General features: G+C 39.2%; 1 protein-coding gene across 3 annotated transcripts in view; it reads left to right on the plus strand.

Annotated features, from left to right (window-relative positions):
- The window catches only part of UPF2 (UPF2 regulator of nonsense mediated mRNA decay), a 134,810-nt gene that overhangs the window by 83,366 nt on the left and 28,472 nt on the right, over positions 1-22,972 (plus strand). For all 3 annotated transcript variants that reach the window (XM_023223128.3, XM_023223127.3, XM_023223126.2), the window contains exons 12-18: positions 993-1,178; positions 3,797-4,000; positions 5,092-5,367; positions 8,026-8,209; positions 12,385-12,524; positions 18,352-18,456; positions 18,754-18,852. In XM_023223128.3, coding sequence (XP_023078896.1) covers positions 993-1,178; positions 3,797-4,000; positions 5,092-5,367; positions 8,026-8,209; positions 12,385-12,524; positions 18,352-18,456; positions 18,754-18,852 — 1,194 coding nt within the window. The remainder of the gene's footprint in view (positions 1-992; positions 1,179-3,796; positions 4,001-5,091; positions 5,368-8,025; positions 8,210-12,384; positions 12,525-18,351; positions 18,457-18,753; positions 18,853-22,972) is intronic.

The raw sequence follows: 22,972 nt of genomic DNA on the forward strand, positions 1-22,972 counted from the left end.
ATGAATTCTTAGCTGTACTGGGAACAGCTGTAGTCAGCCCTTCGTTTATATGTTTAGTCCTTATTGTCACTCACTTGTATATTTGAGCCTTACTTTCCTTAAAGTTCATGTTTTTTGGCAAAGTTATGAAAGAAGTTAGCTTGGTAGCAAAGTTCTGAGTATTTTATTGAATGAAACCTAAGGCTAAGTAGTCATGGACTAGTATGTTCTTTTTTTTTTGAGATGGAGTCTCGCTCTGTCGCCCAGGCTGGAGTGCAGTGGCGCGATCTCGGCTCACTGCAAGCTCTGCCTCCCGGGTTCACGCCATTCTCCTGCCTCAGCCTCCTGAGTAGCTGGGACTACAGATGTCCGCCACCACGCCTGGCTGATTTTTTTGTTTTTTTCGTAGAGACGGGGTTTCACCATGTTATCTAGGATGGTGTCTATCTCCTGACCTTGTGATCCTGCCACTTTGGCCTCCCAAAGTGCTGGGATTACAGGCTTGAGCCACCGCACACGGCCCATGGATTAGTATGTTCTAAAAATAAGTAGTATAACAGTTAGTGTGCTTACATGCTCTTTGATACGCCCATTGATTGTTTTTGTCTCACCACCCCCACCTCCTTGTGCTCTTTTTTTTTTTTTAAAAAAGAGACAGGGTCTTGCTCTTGCCCAGTCTGGAGTGCAGTGCCAATCATGGCTTGCTGCAGCCTCCACGTCCCAAGTAGCTGGGACTACAGGTGTGTGCCACCACACCTGGCTAATTTTTGTATCTTTTGTAGAGATGGGGTTTCACCATGTTGCCCAAGCTGGTATTGAACTCCTGGGTTCAAATGATCCTGTCATCTCAGTCTCCCAAAGTGCCTGGATTAGAGGCATGAGCCACAGTGCCCGGCCCTTTCTTTGGCTTTGTAACCCATTACTTTGAAATAGTAAATCACTGAGAAGTTTAGTTAGAAGTAAAGGAATCTTAGAAGGAAAGTGTTTTGATTAATTTGGACTTTTTATTTCAGGAGCAAATGATGAGAAAGAAGCAAGCAATGCATCTTGATGCGAGATATGTCACAATGGTAGAGAATGCATATTACTACTGCAACCCACCTCCAGCTGAAAAAACCGTGAAAAAGAAACGTCCTCCTCTCCAGGAATATGTCCGGAAACTTTTGTACAAGGATCTCTCTAAAGTTACCACCGAGAAGGTAAATCTTATGAAATCATGCAGTAATAGTTAACGTGAGATTTGCGGTAGTGCTAAGTTTATGTAGAGTCTAGGAGAACTGGGGATGGAGCTCAAGTTCCTTTATAATCAACTGTGTAAGTCATCCTAAGAAGATATTCTTTTGATGATACATGATATTTGAGACATAGGTTTTGTTTTCCTTTTATGATAACTGTGTGTTCTAATTGAAATAGTAACTCTCAGGAAATTTTGATTTTATGTATATATTTGAAACTATTACTTTCTCTCGGTATTCCATAATAAATTTGTACTTAAATATTTTGCATCAGTACATGGGATCCTAACCTTTAGTAGACTTTATAAGAGGCCCATGATCCCTCTGAAATCTCATAATTTTGAATGTCTGTGGCTATTTGTATTTTTCCAGAAACAGTCTGCAGCTTTCTTTAGATTCTCAACAGGGGTTAATTTCCAGTGAAGGTAAAGAGTCACTGACCTATTATGTTAATAATTGTAGTTACCATGTTAGAAACTTCGCTTTTCAGTAAGATATGTCGAACAAAACATTTCTTGGTGAACTCTACAACTTGACATATAATACAGCATAGAATTTTTTTCTTTTTAGGATGGAAGGTGATAAGAAATTATGTTACAGGTTTGAAAATTGAAACCAGCTTCCTCAAAGGCAGTAGTTGTTTCAAATAGTTTTGGAATTGTCTAAAAGTTTGAAAAGTATAGAATGGCTAAATGAGTTCTCATACCAGCTTCATTGGAAATGTCAGAGTCATGTTTAGTGTCTGAAAGATGAATTGTGGATGATAATAGAGAGTAGAGATGAAAGGATTACTTTGCAGTTGGCTAATAGTATCCATTTTATATAAGGAGAAAAATGGAAAGACTTTGATTATGGTTAGAGCTCTGCTGATTATCTTGTTATAGTAGAGGCTTTGAAATAATAATTGCTAACTTTTTAAAATAATTTAATTTAATTTAATAGAGATGGGGTATTGCTATGTTCCACAGGCTGGTCTCGAACTCCTGGGTTCAAGCAGTTCTTCTGCCTCAGCCTCCCAAAGTGTTGGGATTACAGGTGTGAGCCACTGCATCTGGCCACTAACATTTTTATAATGTGCCAGACACTTTCGTATGTACTTCACATATTTTTAACTTGTCTAGTCTTTACCATAAACTAGGAAGTAAGTACTTTTTTGTTATCCCCCGTTTACACATGAGGAAACTGAGGTTGTTGTACAGTGTCAGTCTTGATATAGTGTCCTCCACCTTAAGGGATCTTTTAGCCAGTTGACTTTGGGTTTATTTAGTTGAAATTAACGATTTTATTTTTTAAGTGAGATTATTGACTGGCGTAGTGGCTCATGCCTATGAGCCAACACTTTGGGAGGCCGAGGTGGGCAGATCACTTGAGGCCAGGAATTTGAGACTAGCCTGGCCAACATGGTGAAACCCTCATTTCTACCAGAAATACAAAAATTAGCCGAGTGTGTTGGCGCATGCCTGTAATCCCAGCTACTCGGGAGGCTGAGGCATGAAAATTGCTTGAACCCTGGAGGCGGAGGGTTGTAGTGATCTGAGATCATGCGACTGCACTCCAGCCTGGGTGACAGAGCGAGACTTCGTCTCAAGAGAAAAAGAAAGAGAGAGAGATTATTTATGTCAAATGATGCACCAAAGAGAACATGTTATTTTTCTTAAACCTTGGGTTTTTGTTTTTGTTTGAGATGGAGTCTTGTTCTGTCACGCAGGCTGGAGTGCAGTGGTGCGGTCTCGGCTCACGGCCACCTTTGCTTCCCTGGTTCAGGTGATTCTCCTGCCTCAGCCTCCCTAGTAGCTGGAATTACAGTTGTCCACCACCGTGCTTGGCTAATTTTTGTATTTTTAGTAGAGACAGGGTTTTGCCATGTTGGCCAGGCTAGTCTTGAACTCCTAACCTCAGATTATCCACCCACCTTGGCCTCCCAGAGTGCTGGGATTACAAGTGTGAGCCACCGCGCCTGGCCTGTTTTTGTTTTTAAAGACCTACTCTATGCTGGGCATAGTGGCTCGTGCCCGTAATATCATCACTTTGGGAGGCCAAGGCACAGGGATCACTTGAGGTCAGGAGTTTGAAACCAGCCTGGGCAACATAGGGAGATTCTGCCGCTACAAAAAATACAAAAATTAGCCAGGCTTGCACACCTTTAGTCCCATCTATTTGGGAGACTGAGGTGGGAGGATTGCTTGAGCCATGGAGGCAGAGGTTGCAGTGAGCCAAGATTGCACTACTGTGCTCCAGCCTGGGTGATAGAGTGAGACTGTGTCTGGGGGGGGGAAAAAAAAACTTACTCCAAACTCCTGATTGGATATTTCTTTTAATGACCTTAGTACAGTTACCTAGATTGAAGACCTGAAAACTCTAGAAAATTTGAGGGCACTATGGAAGGATTTGGGAAAGATGATAATACATTTTATCGTAATTAGAAAATCTCATTTTTTCTATTTCTGAAGAGGCTGATAGAGGATTGCTAATGTATTTACTGTTTCAGAAGTTCTCTGTACAGTCATAGCAAAATTTCTGTATTATTTGGTCAGACTACTGTGCACTTACTTAATAATTTAAACAAAATTCTCTTTATTTAGGTTTTGAGACAGATGCGAAAGCTGCCCTGGCAGGACCAAGAAGTGAAAGACTATGTTATTTGTTGTATGATAAACATCTGGAATGTGAAATATAACAGTATTCATTGTGTAGCCAACCTCTTAGCAGGACTAGTGCTCTACCAAGAGGATGTTGGGATCCATGTTGTGGATGGAGTGTTAGAAGATATTCGATTAGGAATGGAGGTAACCAAGACTTTCTTTAATGTCACACAATTGGAATTTGTGGATAATTTATTATTTCTAGGTTACTGTTGAGACTCAAGTTATAGGAATCTGTAAATTTATTAGTTAGAAAAATCTGATAATCATTTTATAAGAATTTTCTGTAAACACTTTCCTCTTTTTTTCTCTGTCGCCCAGGCTGGAGTGCAGTGGCTGGATCTCAGCTCATTGCAAGCTCCACCTCCCGGGTTTACGCCATTCTCCCGCCTCAGCCTCCCTAGTAGCTGGGACTACAGGCGCCCGCCACCTCGCCTGGCTAGTTTTTTGTATTTTTTAGTAGAGACGGGGTTTCACCGTGTTAGCCAGGATGGTCTCGATCTCCTGACCTCGTGATCCGCCCATCTCTGCCTCCCAAAGTGCTGGGATTACAGGCTTGAGCCACCGCGCCCGGCCTTTTTTTTTTTTTTTTTTTTTTTTTTGAGACAGAGTCTCGCTCTGTCACCCAGGCTGGAGTGCTCTGGCACGATCTCCACTCACTGCAAGTTCTGCCTCCCGGGTTCAAGCAATTATCCTGTCTCAGCTTCCCAAGTAGCTGGGACTACAGGTGCTTGCCACCACGCCTAGCTAATTTTTTTGTATTTTTAGTAGAGACGGGGTTTTGCCATGTTGGCCAAGCTGGTCTCGAACTCCCGACCACAGGTGATTGCCTGTCAGCCTCCCAAAGTGCTGGGATTACAGGTGTGAGCTACTGCGCCTTGCCTAACACTTTGCTTTTATTGTAAAACCCAGATTTATTGTTTTCTTAATTCACTGATTGCAGAGAAAATAGGTTAAGGGTAGAATTACATTTTACTGTTTTAGAAACAATTCATGTAATGATAGCTAAATTTAATATCTAATATGTTCTTTTTGTGAAAACACTTTAAAGATAGCCATTTCCTAGAGAGAGAAAAGGACACCTGGAAGTGACCACTTTATTATGAAAGATCTGTCATTTCCCTATTCAGTGTTCTTTCAATGATCGATATTTTCAAGTTACAGAGGCAAGTTTAACCTGTTTTCATGTACACTACTCCTCTTTAATGAAAATCTGTGTTTTTGTTGCCTTTTAGGTTAATCAACCTAAATTTAATCAGAGGCGTATCAGCAGTGCCAAGTTCTTAGGAGAACTTTACAATTACCGAATGGTGGAATCAGCTGTTATTTTCAGAACTCTGTATTCTTTTACCTCATTTGGTGTTAATCCTGATGGCTCTCCAAGTTCCCTGGACCCACCTGAGCATCTTTTCAGAATTAGACTCGTATGCACTATTTTGGACACATGTGGCCAGTACTTTGACAGAGGTTCCAGTAAACGAAAACTTGATTGTTTCCTTGTATATTTTCAGGTATATAAGCTGAAATATTCAGTTTGGCATCATTTAATGCATTGCATGTGCTTTAAAAAGTACTATTAGAGAAGAAACATGGTATTCATATACCATATATATGTTCATAATTAAATTATATTCTTCATAGAATAATGCTTTTGGAAATTTAAAGATATATGGTGGATTCTATTATATGAGCGTTCTCATTGCATGTAACTTTTATGATAATGATTGCTCATTAATTTTGGGAATTATTTTCATACAGTTTATAAATTTGGTTCACTAATTTGTGGACCATTATATTTAATACAGTAATTTATTAATTAAAATTACTTGTGATTTGTAATACATTTGTTAATGTTCTCTTCTCACTCATCTATATTCTGATTTACAGCTCAAATTCTTGCTTCTTTTTTTTTTTAATAGAGATGGGGTCTTGCTATGTTGGCCAGGTTGATCTTGAATTCCTAGCCTCAAGTAAGCCTCCTACCTCAGCCTCCCAAAGTGTTAGGATTACAGGCATGAACCACTGTGTGCAGCCCAAATTCTTGTTTCTAAAATATAGAATTTTTTTTTTTTTGAAACTGAGTCTTGCTCTGTCACCCAGGTTGGAGTCCAGTGGGACAATCTCAGCTCACTGCAACCTCTGCCTCTCAAGTTCAAGCAGTTCTCCTGCCTCAGCCTCCAGAGTACCTGGGATTACAGGCATACTCCACCACATCCGGCTAATTTTTGTATTTTTGGTTGGGGGGTGGGGGTGGGTTTCACCATGATGGTTAGGCTGGTCTTGAACTCCTGACCTCAGATGATCCGCCCACCTCAGCCTCCCAGCGTTCTGGGATTAACAGGCATGAGTCAGCATGCCCAGCCTAATTTTTTTTTTTTTTTTTAAAGAAAACCTATAGCTTTTGAGAAAAATGTGTTCTATTTAATACAGAAAGAATATTTGTTCATTTATTCGTAAATTCTTGGGTTGTGCACTCCATATCTTAATTTTGGTTAATTATATAAACTTCTGATTTAGACCAAGTACAATATAAATTAAATTCATATACAAATACAGGGACAGTACTACAACCTCTATAAAGTTTATATTTCAGAAGTTAACTTATAGGTTGATTAGTTGGAGCCTAATTACTATTTCCCATAAAATACAATTTTCTAAGTGCCGATTAGGGTGAACAACTCACTATCAAGTGCTTTAAGTTTTACTAAGTGCTGATAGTACCATTCAATTCTATATAATCACAGTTGTTAATATTTTCATTTACCCATTATGAAGAAAATAAGTTTAATGTTACAACTTGAAGTATTAAAAATATATCCGCATTGTGGCATGTGTTAAGTGGGGGGTAAATATTCTTGGGGAATTGTGGTCTGTTAGCTTGCTCCTACCACTATTCTTTTGCGATAGAGGGAAACTTATTACTCCTTTACTTTCTGAATTGATGAGCAAAAAGTGGGGAAAAGGACTTGCAGATTTGAGGGTTGGAGTCCCTGTTGTATGTAAGGACCATCTTAAGTTGGATACTGTATTAAAAGCCAGAGTTTCGGTGCAAAATGGCAACTATAACAGCATCCAAACTAGAGTCTCTCTCAGAAGAGAATCATTCTTTGGATTCACTCTGACGTCTTAGGCTGAGAGAAAAGAAACACTCAGAAATATTCAGGAGCAAAAAGAGACAGGAATATTTTCCAAATTGATTAGCAGACAGAAGTGCATAGCAGAGCCATACTTAGGAATTGGAGTCAAAAGTGAGTGAGGCCTGGGTGGTGAGGTCTGTGTGTTCCACCCAGAACATGGAGTGTATAGTTCAGTATTAGAAGGTCAGGAAGAAAGGATCACCTGGAGCAGTGCTTCTAAACTTTGCTGTGCATCCGTGTCCCCTGGGGACATTGTAAAGATGCAGATTCTGATTCAGTTGATCTAGGGGGAGACCTGAGATTCTACATTTCTAACAAGCTCCCAGATGAGGTCCACACTTGGAGTAGCAAGGACCTGAAACAGACTGGAGAGGAAGAGTAAAACTCCCAGAGGAATACCTGTTTATATACTAGTAAATTCTTGGGTTGGGGTTGTGCTTTCAGTTAATATAAATTTAGGAATTAGAACAAGTATAAAATAGAATGTGGGAACCAGGCTTAGGGTAGAGAGGGAAAATATCTACACAGTGCCATATACACAGTAGATGTTCAATAAATGCTTGTTGATGATTAGTAGTTTTTATGTATTTCAAAAACCGTATCTTCAGATACTTTAACTCTTCAAAAATCAAAGCAAGCAGTACAGAGAAAATAATGAACATTTATCACAACGATGGCTTTGAATTTGGTTATATTTGCAAAATTAAATATGGGAAATCAGTACCTTGTTTTGGAGTACCTGAAAATTTATTTGGTATTTTATTTATAATATTTCCTTGCCTTAAAAAAACTGTGACAGTTATAATAAAAAGATATTTAATAAATTCACCAAATAGCTCAAAGCCTGTATAGACAGAGGGAAATAATTGGAATAGGATCATTGCTGTTGACCATTAATAGAAATGGTAGGTGTCTTTTACAACCTTTTAGCTTAGTAGTTATAACTAGATAACAGCACAACATAGTTTATTATTTTTAAAATATTTTGTTATTAATTTCTTATAGCTAAATGTATTTTTCATTTGTTATCAGCGTTATGTTTGGTGGAAGAAAAGTTTGGAGGTTTGGACAAAAGACCATCCGTTTCCTATTGATATAGATTATATGATCAGTGATACACTAGAACTGCTAAGACCAAAGATCAAACTCTGTAATTCTCTGGAAGAATCCATCAGGCAGGTACAAGACTTGGAACGAGAATTCTTAATAAAACTGGGTAAGCAATTGATTATAGACAGAAAATGAAGGTGATATTTGGCAGCTTGTTTCTGGGATTTGCTTTATAATGTTACCAGTCAGAGTTTACATTGTATCTTTTCTATTTTCAGTGTTGAGTGTTATGTAATAATGTTAGGTAATAGCCGTGTGGTGTGCTTGGTTTCACTAAGTAATTTCAAACTGGAAAAAAACAGTTATGCAGGACTCACAGGACTTGAAGCTCCTAGTGATAGTGATGGGAAAAAAAAAAAACGAAAACCACAGTCCTGTCTACCTCTCTTAATTGTAGAATTTTTGGTTGCTAATGTAAAATCTATTTTTGATTAAAGCATTACTTATTTTTGTAGTATATATTTTCAACAGGCATTATTTCTTAAAAAGTGCAAGGAAAGAAACTGTAGAAGGGAGTACCTGTCAGAAGTTAGGAACTACCCTGCAGGATTTCAGAGCTTACCACTGACAGAGTTGCTTCTGTTTCTAAGGACTAGAGAAAATCTAGAGATAATTAGAAGGTTCTCTATATACTTCAGTATCCTGAGGTTGCTTTGGGGAGAGGAGTTAACTCTTGAATAGCTTCCATTAGAGCTGCAGGAACCTACATGTCTTTAGAAATAACCAGTACAAGGTATAGCCATACCAACCTGGTTTATATGCTGATAATTCTTAGCATGTTTTATTGTAGTCATTTTAAAGTGACACGTTTTGGACAGGTGTGGTGGCTCACGCTTGTAATCCCAGCACTTTGGAAGGCCAAGGCAGGCAGATCACCTGAGGTCAGGAGTTGGAGACCAGCCTGGCCAACATGGCAAAACCCCATCTCTACTAAAAATGCAAAAATTAGCCAGGCATGGTGGCACATGCCCATAATCCCAACTACTCAGGAGGCTGAGGCAGGAGAATTGCTTGAACCGGGAGAGGGAGATTGGAGTGAGCCAAGATCATGCCATTGCACTATAGCCTGGGCAACAAGAGTGAAACTCCATCTCAAAAAAAATAAATAAGGCCGGGCGCGGTGGCTCAAGCCTGTAATCCCAGCACTTTGGGAGGCCGAGACGGGTGGATCACGAGGTCAGGAGATCGAGACCATCCTGGCTAACACAGTGAAACCCCGTCTCTACTAAAAAATACAAAAAACTAGCCGGGCGAGGTGGCGGACGCCTGTAGTCCCAGCTACTCAGGAGGCTGAGGCAGGAGAATGGCGTAAACCCGGGAGGCGGAGCTTGCAGTGAGCTGAGATCCGGCCACTGCACTCCAGCCCAGGCAACAGAGCGAGACTCCGCCTCAAAAAAAAATAAATAAATAAATAAAATAAATAAAAATAAAGTGACACGTTTTCAGACTATTAAGCTAGTATTTGATTTCCCACTAGAACTTGGTACATTCATGTCTATCATTAAGGGATCTTTACCTTCACCAGTTATGCAAATTATATAAATTTACTACATTGCATATCTGAAGAACCACTTTTCATGTTAAAGGTTTTATAAGTGCTGCTACTGATTGTGCAAGTATTAACTTTTCCTACAACCTAACCCGTAAAAGCATATGTGATTCTTTTTGTTCTTTGAACCTTTTTCCAAGTTACCTACTTTCTTTTCCTTTTGAAATTTCTAATTGAATACATGATCTCATATCAAGCAGAGTATTTATGAACTTATTTCACTTGCTTTGGATCCTTGGAAAATTGTTAAGTCTTAGCCTTGTTTCCCAAAAACCTTAATGAATGCTACTCTCTGTATAGTGGACATGAGTAAATATTAGTGTGATACCTAGTTTGGTGACAGAAAAGTGAACAGTTGTGCTTTGTCCTTTGTAGATCAAAAGACTAAATTAAAGGACTGCAGGCTTCTTGTGAGGACTCTGTCCTTGTTTAGAATATGGAGGTAAAAAATAGATCGCTGTTTATGAATAAAACTCAAAAGATGGTAGCAGCTGCAATCAGTGCACTCCCAAGTCTCCATTTGCTTCCTGGTTATAGAGTCTAAATATCAGGAAGAAGACATATGCAGAAAAATTGATATTAAATCAGTTTCCTACTGATAAACCAGAATATAATACAGTATTGTGCCTGTGGTAGTTGTTTTTTTTTTTTTTGAGACAGAGTCTTGCTCTGTAGCCCGGGCTGGAGTGCAGTGGCCGGATCTCAGCTCACTGCAAGCTCCGCCATTCTCCTGCCTCAGCCTCCCGAGTAACTGGGACAACAGGCACCCGTCACATCGCCCGGCTAGTTTTTTTTTGTATTTTTTTTAGTAGAGATGGGGTTTCACCGTGTTAGCCAGGATGGTCTCGATCTCCTGACCTCGTGATCCACCCGTCTCGGCCTCCCAAAGTGCTGGGATTACAGGCTTGAGCCACTGTGCCCGGCCTACCTTTGGTAGTTTTTTGTTTTCAGACACCTGAAAATTCATTGTCTCGTGTTAGTTTTATAGTATCCCAATGTTAACATAGTAGTTTATTGGAAAATACTAAAACCATTTTCTTATATTTTAAAAATAATTTTTAATGGTATTAAAAGTAATAGGTGTTCATGACAGTAATTTTTTAAAATACCAAGAAAACAATACCAATATTCCATACGGAAGGATAATGATGTGTATTTTTCTACTCTTTTTAAATTTTTTATGTGTTTGTGATTTTATAACCAATTGGTTCTACTTAATACATTATGAAATTTTTTCTTGACATTACACATATTCTTTTAAAGCTTTATTTTTTGTTTTTTAATTGGCTGTGTTCATTTGTATCTATGTGCCATAATTTACTTCATACAGCTGTTTCACTCTTAGGTTGATGCTGTTTCACTCTTAGGTTGATTCTAGTTTTATACCACTGTAAATAACATTTTTAGTGTACCTCTGATTTTCTCAGGATAGGTAAGATTACTGGCTCAGATTTTTATTTTAATTTAAGAACAAAACTAAAATGGTAATAGGCAATATTATTTGAATTCTGGTTTGGAAGTGTTCAAACCAGTATTCATGAAATGAGAGGGTTAAATCATATCGTCACTAAAGTTTCTTCCTGCTTGAATCTCTCAGATTCTATGAATCAACAGGTATTTATTTAACACCTAGTGTGTATTTATTAATATATGTGCTCTCTTAAGTTTTGAACATACAAGTTTTTTGTCCTCAAGGGTCTTATAATCTGATGTAATATTTATGTGATTATTAGGGAAAAAATAACAACGTAGTATATCATCAAATGTAAGATGCTATAAGTTCTCCACATGCTTTAGGAGCAAATAGGAAGAAAAGTAATAGATTGAAATACTCATTGACAGTTTATGCAGGAAGTAAAACTGAAATGGAACTTGAAGAGTGGATGGGATCTGAAAGTACCTATTGAAGGGTGTTCTCTATTGAGAAGGATACTGGACAAGCAAGATCTTAAAGCAGTGTGTTCTGTGACAGGTGATGTCTGAGGCAACTTCAGGGGAGGGCTTAGGAGAGAGGAGTGGGTAGCAGGTCGGTGGGATCAGATGAGACCATATTGTGTGCATCTCAAAAGTAGAGAGGGTGGATTGGATTTCCAACCGGAAGAATTGACTAGGCTGTGAAATGTGGGATGGACACAGGAGGTGAAAGCAAGTTCAGGCCAGGGAGGAGAATGCTGTTATTGAAGAAAAAAAGTTAGTCTGTATGGTGACAAAGCTGCTATGTAGCTTTTTGCCCCATTCCCCCCCATCTTAATTTGCATACATTCAAATTGATAGCCAAATATGATTTATCCATTAAAGTGGCACAATTTTTCTCAAGTCTTTGAGTTTTTGGAGACTCTTTAAATCTCATTTGGTAAAGAGTGTCGCCAGCGCTGTATCTTACATATGGCTGAGACTGTACCTCATCTGTTGCTGTTTTCTACCTTTGTCTAAGACTGAGATATATAAGATTATCCAAGTATTTAAAGCTGTAAGAAAAGAGGGAAAAGTATACACACATATACACTTATTTTTTGTCGCTTTTTGTTAGTGATGTTTCTTTGTTGACATGTAGGCCTACACATTTAGTTTTTAAAATGTCTCTCACCGCAGTTTTTAATTCTTTTACGTTTGTTCTGAGAAAATGGCTGTTGAATTATTAATGCATACTTTTACATGAATTGGTATAGTATAGAAAACTAGCCTGTATCTATTTTTAATGTGTTTTTCCATTTCCACCTTCTCATTTCAAGGCCTAGTAAATGACAAAGATTCAAAAGATTCTATGACAGAAGGAGAAAATCTTGAAGAGGATGAAGAAGAAGAAGAAGGGGGAGCTGAAACAGAAGAACAATCTGGAAATGAAAGTGAAGTAAATGAGCCAGAAGAAGAGGTGATGACTTTTATATATAGCAACATAGAGTACATTTCTATAAGAGTATTTTGATTATATGAGCCAAAATTTTTTAATACATAAGACCTCCTCCTTAGTTGTTTTTTGTTTTTTCTTTTTTCTTTTTTTTTTTTTTTTGAGACAGAGTCTTGCTCTGTCGCCCAAATTGGAGTCCTGTGGCGCAATCTTGGCTCACTACAACCTCTGCATCTTGGGTTCAAGTCATTCTCCTGCCTCAGCCTCCCGAGTAGCTGAGATAACAGGTGCCTGCCACCACGCCTAGCTAATTTTTGTATTTTTAGTAGAGATGGGGTTTCACCATGTTGGCCAGGCTGGTCGTTGAACCCCTGACTTCAAGTGATCTGCCCCTCACAGCACCCCAAAGTGCTGGGATTACAGGCATGAGCCACTGCACCTGGTCTGTTATTTAGTTTTATGATAGCAAATGTAACTAGTAGTATGTTTCTATGATAAAACCCCTTGTTTAATTAAAAGTTTTTTTTTTTTTTGAGATGGAGTCTCACTCTGTCCCCCAGGCTGGAGTGCAGTGGCGCAATCTCGGCTCACTGTAAGCTCTGCCTCCTGGGTTCACGCCATTCTCCTGCCTCAGTCTCCTGAGTAGCTGGGACTACAGGCGCCCGCCACTGCGCCCGGCTAATTTTTTGTATTTTTAGTAGAGATGGGGTTTCACCGTGGTCTCGATCTCCTGACCTTGTGATCCACCCACCTTAGCCTCCCAAAGTGCTGGGATTACAGGCGTGAGCCACCGCGCCCGGCCACATTAAAAGTTTTTAAAGAAAGTAATAAAATACTGATGATAGCATTTTTATTTAATAAGCAATTTAAAGAAAAAAAATGTTTGATCTCCACGTCTTTTTTTTGTTTTTTTTTTTTTTTTGAGACAGGGTTTCTCTCTGTTGCCAAGGCTAGAGTGCAGTGGTGTGATCATAGCTCACTGCAGCCTCAACCTCTTGGGCTCAAGCGATCCTCCCACCTTAGCCTCCTGAGTAGCTGAGATTGCATGGACGTGCTACCATGCCCAGCTAATTATTATTATTATTATTATTATTATTTTATTTTATTTTATTTTGTAGAGATGAGGATCTTGGTGTATTGCCCAGGCTAGTCTCAAACTCCTAGGCTCAAGCAATCCTCCTCCCTCAGCCTTTCAAAGAACTGGGATTACAGGTGTGAGCCATTGCACCCCACTTCTTGTGTATCTTAATCTCACTGTTGAATATGGATTTTTTAAAATCAGTGGATTTTATACTCTTCAAAGCAAAATTACTGGCTAGATATTAATGAGCTTTGCTTTATTTTTCCCAGATCTCATGGTTATATGAAATCCGAAATTCCAACATATACCATAGTAATTGATACACCCTTTTTGTATCTATGACTCTGTTAATAGCTAAACCATATGAAATTGCTCTTGTACTGTTTCTGACTTAGCAAAATGTCATTTCTGTAAGATTAAAACTAGCAGTTTTAATTCTTTCAGTTTTGTTGATGTTTTTTGATAGTCTTCACTGTCACCCAGGCTGGAGTGCAGTGGCATGATCTCTGCTCACCATAGTCTCCACCTCCTGGGTTCGAGTGATTCTTGTGCATCAGCTTCCCAAGTAGCTAGGATTTTAGGTGTGTGCCACCAAGCCCAGCTAATTTTTGTCTTTTTAGTAGAGACGGGGTTTCACCATGTTGGCCAAGTTGGTCTCGAACTCCTGGCCTCAAGTGATCCCCCCACCTTGGCCTTCCAAAACGCTTGGATTACAGGTGTGAGCCACCATGTTCGACCCATGATTCTTCAGTTTTTTCTTCCAAACTCACTTACGTTTAAAAGTCCCATGAAGCTGTGTACATCTGTAGTCCCAGTGACTCAGGAGGCTGAGGGAGGAGGATTGCTGGAGCCCAGGAATTCACGTCCAGCCTGGGCAACATAGTGAAACCCTGTTTCTTTAAATTAAAACAAAAAAAGAAGTCGAACAAAATAAAAGGATGTCTGGGATTTGCTTTATAATCTTGTAGATTCGGGAATGGGTTAGGGGTATAGAAGAAAAAAACGAGAGTTTAAAAAGTTAGAATTAGTAAGATACGAATAGAATACTCATGAAATTAAAATGTAAGTCATGAAATTAGCAGTTTTTCACTGTAAGTATTATTTTAATTAAATATTGAAAAAAGTTTAAATTTGCAGTCAATACTTAAGTGTTTTGGGGAAGTTTAATTTCAGTTTTAAAGTTTTTATTCATTTGAGTAAATGGGATGTAAATATTTTGAGAATGTGGGTTTAATATTTAAAGGAATGTTAATTGTTTACAACATTCATAAGATAGATTTGCAAACTGGATTTTTAAAAAGCTTTATTTAGAATTAAAGAGAAAGGACTCATAATTTAAGGTGATTAAAGTTTTCTGCGGTCAGATGTAAAAATCCATAAGGCTGTGTTGCCTTCAGCCCTAAAGCTTTGTAACTTATTGGATATTTGGAATGCTTTAACTGCATAACAAATGGCTTTGCTGTTAGTTAAAAAGGATTGGTTGTGAAAAGATAGGCAATAATGTACGGTTTTCCTAATTGGCTAGTATTTATAGGCAGTGGAAATGCACCATTAAGTATTTATATTATTTGCTACCACTTTTTCTTTACAACCTTAGAACTTCCTTAGATATAAATAAGTTAGTAAAAATTTAGAACTGGAATATGTTTCTTTAATTGGCTTCAGTGTACTAGATGGGCATTATATTGTTTTGTTTTCAAAATGAGGTTGTAATAGAAACATTCAGTAATAGAATTCAAGTTGACTTATTAAGTATTTTATAACAACAAAGGGAAATGAGAAAGTATTTCCATTTCATATTTTCAGACTAATCTTATGGTTGTCTTGGATTTGGCTACTGTACTAATTACATGAGCAGTATCTAATAAATCCAGCATCCTTGGTAAATGTGACATTAAGGAGCGCTCATTTTCTTATTAATTTCTCATTTGAAGAGTTCTCATATGTTTCCTCCTCTAAGTGCATTTTCTCCTTTTTAAACATGAACTTTATACTTTTGATAGTTATATCATTTGTAACCATTACTTACTTTTCCAGTTGGAGAATGCATATTGCACAGGATACATGGGTGTTTGCTGCAAAATACAAACAAAATGTGTGGAGGGAGGTTCCATGTGCTTGTGTGTGGAAGTGAACTGGGACTGTGGTTCACTTTGTGAGAAGTGAGGTTGGAATAGTTCACTTCTCCTTTCACCCCAAGACCAGTTTCCCATGACTGCCCTCCAAACATAAGGAGGAAAAATTTATTAAAGAAAGAAGAAAGAAGATGCATTGATTATAAAGTAATAAGAGCAATGGATATTCTAGAGTTATTTACTTTGAGACAGAAGGGTTATAATTCAGCTGTTAAAAACAAATACTGTGTTCTATTTTTTTATTTTTATTTTTTGAGACGGAGTCTTGCTCTGTCGCCCGGGCTGGAGTGCAGTGGCCGATCTCAGCTCACTGCAAGCTCCGCCTCCCGGGTTTACGCCATTCTCCTGCCTCAGCCTCCGGAGTAGCTGGGACTACAGGCGCCCGCCACCTCGCCCAGCTAGTTTTTTGTATTTTTAGTAGAGACGGGGTTTCACCGTGTTAGCCAGGATGGTCTCGATCTCCTGACCTTGCGATCCGCCCGTCTCAGCCTCCCAAAGTGCTGGGATTACAGGCTTGAGCCACCGTGCCCGGCTCTGTGTTCTATTTTTATCTTGGTCCTCAGCTGTTCAAGGTTCTATTTGACCTTTTGAAGAGTGGGGGTGACTCTTAGCACCTGACAACCAGAACATTTTCTCTTAAATATCAGCTGTCTAAGTTAAAGATAACTGTTTCAATTAAATGTTCTTCTGTGACAACTCCAGTATTCTCTAGCATTGTGTAATTTATCAACAGAAAGTACAAGATTCATTCTTATAATAGCAATAATAGTTATTTACTGAGCAATTATTATTCATGGTTACTGCCCTAAGCACTGTATTTGTATTACCATTTCTCATACTGTCCTTGCAGTAGGTGGGAAAACGAAGGCACAGATAGGTTGAATAGTTTTCCCAAGATCATAGAGCAGGTGGTGGCAGAGCCGGTATTTGAACTCAGGCAGTTCGCCTTTTGCTACACTGTTCCTCTTGCTTTCCCTAGCCTGCTTAGGTTTTGTGGTTCATTGGCGAGCACTTCTTAATTCCACTCATTGTTATATCAGTGTACAGTGAGATTAGGACAAATGAAATTCTTGTTCAAAATCTTAATTTGAAAAATTAATGCATGCTACATTCCCTGAATAATATGAAGCATAAAGGATGGAGAGAGGGAAAAAGTTAATGTATTTTAGCTTAGTTTTTGAATGGGAAGTATCTTTTAAGTGTTAAGAAAGGATTCATTTTTTCAAGAGCAAATTTAAGAGCACCTCTATTGCAAATTTAATTTTGAATTATAAAATTAATTCAGAAAACATTAATGCATTTGGGTGGGGGGAAAGGTAATGTATGGATGTACATTTTCTTTTTGAGTGGGGGATGGAGTCTCGCTCTGTTGACCAGGCTGGAGTGCAGTGGTGCAACCTTGGCTCACTGCAATCTCTGCCTCCCGGGGTCCAGTGATTCTCCTGCCTCAGACTCCTGAGTAGCTGGGATTACAGGTGCCTGCCACCATGTCTGGCCAATTTTTGTATTTTTAGTAGAGACGAGGTTTCGCCATGTTGGCCAGGCTGGTCTTGAACTCCTGACAAGTGATCCCCTGACCTCGGTCTTCCAAAGTGTTGGGATTTTAAGTGTGAGCCATGGTGCTGGCCATTGGTATACATTTTTGAAACGTTTTCATTTTAGGAACTCAAAATCTTCAGCTGTCTATACACTGTTATGGTTTTGGAATTAATTGCTCCATACGCTAAAGATAACACATTTAAGTCATTTGTTTCAGGAATTATTTCTCAGCCATCTTTGCACAGTGAGAAGCAGCTGGGTTTAGTGGGTTTTTTTTTTTTTTTTTTTAACTCTTAAGGAACCATGTTGGGGGTGACTTGTGATACTGGGGTGGAGGGGCAAACGAAGCTCCACTCTGTGCTTTGTGCCCTTTGAAAATCTATCTGTGCCCCATCTTCTGTTTGACGAGAAATTTCAGCTGATCGAAGTGGATGGAGGCAGGGACTGACTGTGATAATGGGGTGAAGTAGTCTTTGAAAACCACCAGTTAGGGGAGCTGAACGGCCAGGTCTTTTGCTGAATAGCAGTGTGCCCTTGGGCAAGTCACTTAACTTTCCTGGGTCTCAGTTCTTTCATGTGTAAAATAGGAACAATAAAGCTTGTCCTTGCATCCTCAGACTTGGGTAGAGCAAACAAAATGAAGTGTATGAGAATACCTTCCAAACGGAAGTGCTTTATGAAAGGTAATGCTGTATCATTGCTTTCAGCTCGTAATGCTGTTACATTTGAACTTGTTGGTTTCCGTTGCAGTTAGATGGGTATTAAAGAACTACTGTGAGACATTCAGCGTCTCCAGATTAGTTTCAGGAGGAGGAGAACACAAAAGACTCAGGAAACTTCTTCATTGTGGAATTCAAGGAAGAGCTTCTACAGTAGATCTCTGTGTTGTTCGATCAGTTGAAGGCAGTAAGATGGGTTTTCAGCTGTCTTAAATGTTGCTAGCTGACTCTGCCCTCCCACTGGAAGCCAACTACATAAAGAGCTAAAACTTGAGAATAGTAAACAAGTATACAGAAGTTTTGAAATCTTTTTAAGGCATGTAAAATATTATTAACTTCTCAAAGTGCTTTAATCTTATAATATTCAATAATTTCAGGAGGGTTCTGATAATGATGATGATGAGGGAGAAGAAGAGGAAGAAGAGAATACAGATTACCTTACAGATTCCAATAAGGAAAATGAAACCGATGAAGAGAATACTGTATGTATGGCTAAAAAGTTTACTTTTTGAAATTGTGCAACATTTTTATAGAATTCAAATTTTAGCCACTAAACTTTTGTTTCTCTTGATTATGAAAAATATTTGTTTAGAAATTCATTTTCAATTTGTTTTCCTAACCATTTTCTTTAAATTCTTTTAACACTGAATAATGTTAGATATTTTACTCACTTTACTCCTTGAGTTATGTTGAGCAAGTTATCAATACCAACAGGCTTTGCCCTAGAAAACATTACAGTTAAAATTTCTGGTCTGATTTTGTTGTTTTGTTTTAATAAGGAGGTAATGATTAAAGGCGGTGGACTTAAGCATGTACCTTGTGTAGAAGATGAGGACTTCATTCAAGCTCTGGATAAAATGATGCTAGAAAATCTACAGGTATTAAATGTCGTTTGTTCCAAAGACTCTTCTCAATACAAAACATTGCAGCCCATTATATTCTGGTTCATGTGAAGGCTTCTCCTATCTAAGTGTCTCTTCTGCAGCAGCTTTTGCTAGATCGTGTGTAGACAGCTTACAGCTAGCTGCTTGTCCTTCTTGCATCCCACATCCTGATTTGCATGAGGTAGAGTTGGAGAAAATGCAACACACACAAGATTTGGAAAAGAATAATTTCATTATGCCAATTTTTGCCTTTATTTCTTAAATCGTATTTCTTTTCTTTTTTTTTCTTGAGACGGAGTCTCACTCTGTTGCCCAGGCTGGAGTGCAGTGGCACGATCTCAGCTCACTGCAACGTCCGCCTCCCGGGTTCAAGCAATTCTTGTGCCTCAGCCTCCCCTAGTAGGTGGGATTACAGGCATGTGCCACCACCCTGGGCTAATTTTTGTATTTTAGTAGAGACGGGGTTTTACCATGTTGGCCAGGCTGGTCTCGACCTCCAGACCTCTCAGGTGATCCGCCTGCCTCGGCCTCCCAAAGTGCTGGGATTACCGCGTGAGCCACGGTGCCCGGCCTATTAACTCATATTTCTAAGACTCCTTTCTTGCGGTTTGTTTGGAAGCCAAACTGTGCGTAAGATAAGACATTTGGGGTCATTTAATTTAGTAAATTTCTTACATTTATTAGTTGAATAGCTTCTATGTTAATGGAAAAATGTTTGTTATTTAATGTTTAAAGAAATACTAGTTTTTTAATGTATTCATAACATTAATAAACTGAATTTTCTAAAAAATACCATCTAGCAGTTTTTTTAATGCCACAGTAATTTCAAGTAACTGTATTTTTCTAGAGTTAGAGGCAAAATCTTAGACTGCTTACTTCAGCCCTGTATGTACTTGTTGTTAACCCTTTGGTGACTTGACGAGTGGGTTTGTTCGAATGGCAGGACGCAGGCCCCGTTGGGGTGGGTTTGGTGGAGAATGGGAAGGGAGGGAGTGAAGATACTGGATATAGATAAGTCTTGAGGAGTTTTGCCAGAAAGGGAAGAGAAACGGGGAGGTAGCTAGAGAAGGTCATAGAGTTAAAAGACAGGGTTTTTTTTTTTAAAGGTAGAAGATATTATGGAATCTTTATATGCTCATGGAGCAGTCCTTTAGAGTTGAAATATTGGATTTTACTTTCCTTGATGCTGCTACAGCCAAAGGTATGATCAAGTACAAATTAGTGTTATAGGCCGGGCGCGGTGGCTCAAGCCTGTAATCCCAGCACTTTGGGTGGCCGAGACGGGCGGATCACGAGGTCAGGAGATCGAGACTATCCTGGCTAACACGGTGAAACCCCGTCTCTACTAAAATACAAAAAACTAGCCGGGCGAGATGGCGGGCGCCTGCAGTCCCAGCTACTCGGGAGGCTGAGGCAGGAGAATGGCGTGAACCCGGGAGACGGAGCTTGCAGTGAGCTGAGATCCGGCCACTGCACTCCAGCCTGGGTGACAGAGCGAGACTCCGTCTCAAAAAAAAAAAAAAAAAAAAAACAAATTAGTGTTATAGGTGTCTTAGGTGATCTTCTTTCTTTAAATATTAAAATAACATGTGTTCATATATCCAGAAAGCTCCTAAATTATGAGATAAATCTTACATTTATTTTATTTAGGAGCCCAAGCAATCAAATAAAACATAATCATTATAATCCCTTGGAGGAGAGAATGGTTTACTTCTCTGAGAAACTTCCTATCTTATATGAATCAGTAGCCATTTACTCAACCACTCATTTCTTTAGCAGATATGTTTATTGGGTACCTACTGTGTGCCTAACAGTGTGCATCGGGCTAAGTATAAAGTGGTAAATGCAACTGACGTGGTTCCTGTTCTAACAGAAGGTAGATATTTAACAACTAAACAAATACATCATTTCAAATTGTGATGAATGCTAAGAGCAGAATGCTTTGGTAGAGATTAAGGGAAGGGCATTCCTAGATAGGATAATGGGGAAGATGTCTCTGAGGTCATGAATTTCAAACAGGGCAAGTAAAGTGGAGCCATCCATCCAGGTGAAAATTTAAGGGAAGATGGGAACAATGTGTCAAAAGTCTTGGGGGAGAAAAGAACCTATATTTAAAAGACTAAAAGAAGGCCAGCACTAATAGAGGGCGGGGCACGATCCTATGTGGGAGGGTAGAGGTACCCAACAGGGCCAGACTAAATGCAGGGAGCCTGGACAGAAGGCTGTTGTAGTGAGTCAGGTGAGAGATGGTGGTCAGCTGTCTAGCATATGGCAAGACGCATGGAGAGAAGTCTGGATTTGAGCTATTCAGGGGTAGAACGACCTGGCTTATTTGTTGCTGGATTGGATATGGGTGTGTAGGGGGCGAGGCATCAAAGATGATAGTTGGTTTTCCAGATTGGGCCACTGGCTAATCTCTGGGACAGGAAACAAGGGACCAATGAGCAGAAGTTTCCCTTTGCCCATGTTACACTTGAGAAGCCTTTGAGGTGTCAAAATGGAAATGTATGGAGATCAGAGGGATATGTGGAATGAAAACAGAAATGTGATTGGTAGAGTATATTGAAAGCATTGGAGCAAATGATTCATCCCTGGTGTAAAGTGTGGAGATAGAAGAGAAGCAGGGTCAGAATTGAGCCCTGAAGAACCCTAACATTTAGAAATAAGGTAGAAAAGCTGATGAAGTCAAAGGAATAGAAGTTTTTGATATGGTCCAATAATTTTTGCTTATTGACAGTTCTTGAAGAAGCAAGCTGGAAGGATGGGAAGATATACTCAAGGAGGGAAGTTTGGATTCACATTTTTGCAGATGTGCTTTTTGTGCTGAAGAAAAACTTAATCCTATACTAGGCCCTAGTTTTTAAGCATTATCAAAATACTGAACAACTGTACAGTATCTCTTTGTTTTGATAAAATTGTCACAGGAAGATGCAGTATCCTAGAGATACTAGTTTTCCATAAATCAAGCCCTTAAACTTAGTGTAATCCTAATTATAGCACACCAGGAAGATGTTTTGGTTTTGCAGGGGAAAAAGAAGAGCAGGGAGATCAATGCAGAATAAATTTAAAATTATTTCTTAAAACATCTATAAGAATAAGCAAAATAGAGAATGCTAACAGATTTTTGAGAAATGAGTGAAATGCTCTACAAGATATGAAAATATGGCTGGGTGCGGTGGCTCAAGCCTGTAATCCCAGCACTTTGAGAGGCTGGGGCGGGCGGATCAGATGAGGTCAGGAATTCAAGACCAGCCTGGCCAACATGGTGAAACCCTGTCTCTACTAAAAATACAAAAAACATTTAGCTGGGCTTGGTGGCGGGCACCTGTAATCCCAGCTACTCAGGAGGCTGAGGAGGAGAATTGCTTGAACCTGGGAGGTGGAGGTTGCAGTGAGCCAGGATCGTGCCACTGGGGACAAGAGCGAGACTTCATCTCAAAAAAATAAAAGAGAGATAAAACGTTTTAAACTGACAATAATAGTTTGATACAGGAACAGATTAATGAAACGGAGGAGAATACAAAATAGACCCAAAACATGACCGTTTAATAATATGATGAAGATAACATTGCAAATCAGTTAAGGGAAAACAGACAATAAACAGAAATAAAGTTGACTTTCTGTTTTATTTCCACACCAGAATTAATTGCAAATCTATCAAACACTCCCATAATTTTGAAGACTGTTGGGCCCTGTATCAGGTGCCTTACATCTATTCTTTGCGCAGTGCTGTCAGATACTGTTAGTATTCATTTGCTTTAGCTAAAGAAACAGAGGCTTGGAAAGACAAGAAGCTTGCTGGCCAGGCGCAGTGGCTCACGCCTGGTATCACAGCACTTTGGGAGGCTAAGATGGGCGGATCATGCGGTCAGGAGATCTAGACCATCATGACTAACACGATGAAACCCTGTCTCCACTAAAAGTACAAAAAATTAGCTGGGCATGGTGGCGGATGCCTATAGTCCCAGCTGCTTGGGAGGCTGAGGCAGGAGAATCACTTGAACCCGGGAGGTGGAGGTTGCAGTAAGCCGAGATTGTTCCACTGCACAATCTCTCTGCCTGCGGGACAGAGTGAGACTCCGTCTCAAAAAAAAAAAAAAAAAAAAAAAAAAAA

Source organism: Piliocolobus tephrosceles, chromosome 9 (genome assembly GCF_002776525.5).
Source record: "Piliocolobus tephrosceles isolate RC106 chromosome 9, ASM277652v3, whole genome shotgun sequence".
Taxonomy (NCBI): domain Eukaryota; kingdom Metazoa; phylum Chordata; class Mammalia; order Primates; family Cercopithecidae; genus Piliocolobus; species Piliocolobus tephrosceles.